This window comes from Argentina silus (genome assembly GCF_951799395.1).
Source record: "Argentina silus genome assembly, chromosome: Y".
NCBI lineage: Eukaryota > Metazoa > Chordata > Actinopteri > Argentiniformes > Argentinidae > Argentina > Argentina silus.
Window position 1 is genome coordinate 27,296,606 of NC_139654.1, and position 5,000 is coordinate 27,301,605.

Consider the following 5,000-nt stretch of genomic DNA (forward strand, 5'->3'; position numbering starts at 1 on the left):
TAGTTGTCCTGTATGTGATATTCAGAGTGATACCAGTCTGAAGCTCTTCTTCTTACCTGTTTCTCCGTCCTTTCTGCTATAGCTGTGACTGTGTCATGGCCTTTATGTTCATCCATGGAACACAACAAACAGATACACTGTTGGTCAGTACGGCAGCACATCTTCATCACTTCATCATGACGAGAGCAGATCTTCTCCTGCAGTTGTGTGGAGGCTTTGACCAGCTTGTGCTTCTTAAAGGCAGGAGATTCATAGTGAATCTGGAGGTGAGTCTCACAGTAAGAGGCCGGACACACCAGACAGGACTTGAGGGCTTTCTGCTTTCTCCCAGTGCAGACATCACACGCCACATCTCCAGGTCCAGTATAACAGTGAGCAGGAGGAGCAGCTTGGAGTCCTGTCTTCTTCAGATTCTCCACTAATTCAGCCAACAGAGTGTTTTTCTGTAAAAGAGGCCTTGGCCTGAAGGTCTGTCTACATTGGGGGCAGCTGTAGACCCGCTTCTGATCTTCCTGATCCCAGCAGCTCTTAATACAGCCCATAGAGTAGCTGGGTCCACAGGGAATAGCCACCGGATCCTTCAGTAGATACAGACAGATCGGACAGCTAAAAGAGTCCATGCTCTCTGCCATTTTTCTGCACACGACCAGACTGAGCAGCAGAGTGTCACAGAGATAAGTTTTGTGCTTGTAGGCGGGAACACTTCCTTGTTCTGTGTCTTTGTAACTGTAGGGGGAGTGGTGTGTGTGTGTGTGTGTGTGTGTGTGTGTGTGTGTGTGTGTGTTTGTGAGAGTAATCCTACGTTCCTCTCAGCTCCCTCCCTCCCACACACACCTCATCAGGTTGCCACACAGTGTATGTGTGTGTGTGTGTGTGTGTGTGTGTGTGTGTGTGTGTGTGTGTGTGTGTGTGTGTGTATGTGTGTGTGTGTCGGTGAGGGGCGGGGCAGGGGGCAGGGCAGGGCGGGGCGTCGCTGGGTCGCCTGTCGCCACAGGAACCGTGCTTCCCTTCCACCTCCGAGAGCCAGCTCTACACACACGCACACACACACATGGTTAAATACGGTTACCTTTGATTGACCTCCTTCTGTAACTCTCTCCCCAGCTCGTCCTCCTCTGTTCAGGGGGGAGGAGGGGGAGGGAGGGAGGGAGATGAGGGAGGGAGGAGGGGGGCCCCGTTTGCGGTTGCATTACGGTCCAGTTGTGGTCAAGTTGTACAAACTGTACATACTGTATCCTCACTTGTACACACTGCTCTTATACTACATACTACTGCTCTTCTGTACATATCTGTCCATACTGTTCATAATCTGTCTATACTGTTCATAATGCACATATCCTTATTTTTTTTAATGCTACTGTTAATACACTGCACATATCTGTACATATCTGTTTATACTGTTCATACTGCATTCCATATTTATTCTGCTTATTTACTCTGCTTATAATGTTACTGTTAATACATATACTGCTTATACTGCTTACTTGTACTGCTCATATACTGCTTATACTGTTCATACTGCATTCTATATTTATTCTGCTTATAATGTTACTGTTAATACATATACTGCTTATACTGCACTACTTATACTGCTCATACACTGCTTATACTGTAAATACTGCATTCTATATTTATTCTGCTTAGAATGTTACTGTGAATACATATACTGCACTACTTATACTGCTCATATACTGCTTATACTGTTCATACTGCATTCTATATTTATTCTGCTTATAATGTTACTGTTAATACATGTACTGCTTATACTGCACTACTTATACTGCTCATCTACTGCTTATACTGCACTACCTGTATATATTGTTCACATTGCACTTTACTGCTTTTTTAGCACTTCTGGTTTGACGCAAACTGCATTTCGTTGTCTCTGTACTTGTACTCTGCACAATGACAATAATGTTGAATCTAATCTAATCTAATCTAATCTAATCTAATCTAATCTAATCTAATGCAGTAAGAATGTACAGTAGACGTCAATCAAAGCTTTTTTCCATTTTAAACTGGCAGATGAAGCCAGCTCAGCCTGAATATGGAGGCCAGGTCAGTTTGACTCTGGACCGTAACTGTTAATATCAGATGATACATAGTCATAGTACCCTCCCTTCCTGGTTAATTATTAACAACAACATGTACACTTACACAACTTTTACTGCTCAGTATCATAGCTCACACTACACTACACTACACTACTACACACACAACACTACACTACACTACACTACACAACACACACAACACCAAACACAACACAACACAACACAACACTACACACCAAACACAACACAACACAACACAACACAACACAACAAACCACACAACACACCACACCAAACACAACACTACACTACACTACACTACACTACAGACCATACCAAACACAACACTACACTACACTACACTACACTACACTACACTACACTACACACAACACCACAAGTACACTTTTCCAGCAGAGCACACTCTCCCTGGTTAATGATCAACAAGAACCATAAACAGTTATATGATTTTTACTGCTCAGGATCACAGTTCACACAACACAACACTCACAGTGAACATTTCCATCACAGTTCAATCTTGTTAAATATGATGATTCATCAACAAGAGAGTTTCTCACGTTCTCTTCTTCTGGCTTGGTTGTGGACACACGTTGGAGCTCATCCCTTAGCTGTTACACAGGAGAGTGTCCCTGCTCCATGATTCCCAGTCACCCCTCAGAGACTTGGTACTCGACTCCTTAGTCTCCAACAGCAGCCATCGTCTCCAGAGTAAAGAGAAAACAGAGCTTTGCTGCCTAACTGATCATTCTGGTCCTTTTCGATTAGTCTTCTGCAGTTCTCCACTCTGTCTGTCAGTCAGGACTAAAGACAGTCTGATGGCTGCTGTCTGACTGAGAGGTTAGTCTGAGACTGAACTTCTCTACTGATGACAGACACGGAGGACAGATCAGGTGAGTTATCTGTCAATGTGTGACCATAGGAGGGGTGGGGCAAGATATTTCTTATCCAATTAAATTATTGTGTGTGTGAATAATTCTGAGGAGGTGTCAGGTTGCAGAAGGCAGGGAAACTCAATTCTCTTCTGTGATCAAGACGTAGCCTCACCCACCCACAGTTCTGCTTCCTTATCACCTTATCATCACATCATGTAGCTTGGAGCACCAAGGGATCAGATCATAAAGTAGAAAAAAGGAAAACTATGGTGATTAACTAAAGAAGCTTGAAAATAGAATTTGATCAGTTTGATTTATAGTTCTAGTTTTATAGTTTTATCTGCAGTCCTGGTTTTATAGTTTTATCTGTAGTCCTAGTTTTATCTGTAGTCCTACTTGTATCTGTAGTCCTAGTTTTATCTGTAGTCCTAGTTTTATAGTTTTATCTGTAGTCCTACTTGTATCTGTAGTCCTAGTATTATAGTTTGATCTGTAGTCCTAGTTTGATCTGTAGTCCTAGTTGTATAGTTTGATCTGTAGTCCTAGTTGTATAGTTCTATCTGTAGTCCTAGTTTTATAGTTTTATCTGTAGTCCTACTTGTATCTGTAGTCCTAGTATTATAGTTTGATCTGTAGTCCTAGTTTGATCTGTAGTCCTAGTTGTATAGTTTGATCTGTAGTCCTAGTTGTATAGTTTTATCTGTAGTCCTAGTTTTATAGTTTTATCTGTAGTCCTACTTGTATCTGTAGTCCTAGTATTATAGTTTGATCTGTAGTCCTAGTTTGATCTGTAGTCCTAGTTGTATAGTTTGATCTGTAGTCCTAGTTGTATAGTTCTATCTGTAGTCCTAGTTTGATCTGTAGTCCTAGTTGTATAGTTTGATCTGTAGTCCTAGTATTCTGGGTATGTTTGTCTCTGGCAGGGACTGAGGAGTTTGTCAGGGTCAAGAGAAAATTATGAAATTTGTTCAGTTGGTCGTGACATCCTAATCCACACAGTGTGGAATTGATTCCGATGCAAATCAGAGACCCTATAAAAACAAAGATATTAATTCCAAAATTACTTGAACTCAATTCAACTTATTGAGTGAATTGTTGATGACATTTTTGCATTTTAGCTCATTTTAAGAGTGTCATAGAATAGGGTCTGAATACTTCTGTACATGAGGGATTTCTGTATTTACATTTTAATAAATTTACTGAAATTTCGAAAAACGTGTTTTTGCTTTGTCATTCTGGGGTATTGTGTGTGGATTGATGGCAAATTCTTTTCATTTAATTCATTTTAAATTGAGTCAAAAACACAACAAAATGTGGAGAAAGTGAAGGGGTCTGAATACTTTCCGAAGGCACTGTTGATCGAAAGATTGACTTCAGGAAATGAGGTGGTAGTTGTGGTTGGTCCATGGGAGAATAGAAGAGGGAAATAAACTATACATGTTAACATAAAGCATGATGGCCGACAGTACCAACTAGAAGAAGACTGAACTGTAAAGGAATGTAATAATCAATATAAAACAACAGAGGCTTGAATGTTACAAGTACAGGAAATTATCAATACAATTACACAGTTAAATGTGTCTCCACTCATCCTCTCTGACCTCTGTCAGAAGATGATACAGTTATTGTAATAATTACGACTAAAAACACTTTAGGTGACTTTCGGAAATGAGGTGGTAGTTGTGGTTGGTCCATGGGAGAATAGAAGAGGGAAGTAAACTATACATGTTAACATAAAGCATGATGGCCGACTAGAAGATGTGTTTCGACTAGGGAAGAGTCTCTGTTATAGATAGAGCTTGTTAGCAGTGTCTACAGTAGACACAACCATAGACATACTACTCTGCACACGTGACATCATAGTGAAGGCATTAAATATGGGCCCTTGCAGATATTTTCTCTGACACAAATCAATCAGGATACCTACCAGGTGTAACCAGGGCCTCTGGGTCTCCATCCATCATAGTCGGAGCATAGAGTAGGCCTAGGTTAGGTCTATAGACCTGCCTACCCCAGTGACAACCCGCCAAGAAGCCACTGTCAATCTTTAGAA

The 5,000-nt window shown here is 41.1% G+C and overlaps 1 protein-coding gene across 1 annotated transcript in view; it reads right to left on the reverse strand.

Moving 5' to 3' along the window:
* Window positions 1–632, reverse strand: part of LOC310824049 (E3 ubiquitin/ISG15 ligase TRIM25-like) — a gene marked incomplete at both ends in the record, with an annotated part of 803 nt that extends 171 nt beyond the window's left edge. The window contains one exon of the mRNA XM_083696941.1: window positions 57–632. Within this exon, the coding sequence (XP_083553067.1) occupies window positions 57–632 (576 nt within the window). The remainder of the gene's footprint in view (window positions 1–56) is intronic.
* Between the last annotated feature and the right edge of the window lie 4,368 nt (window positions 633–5,000).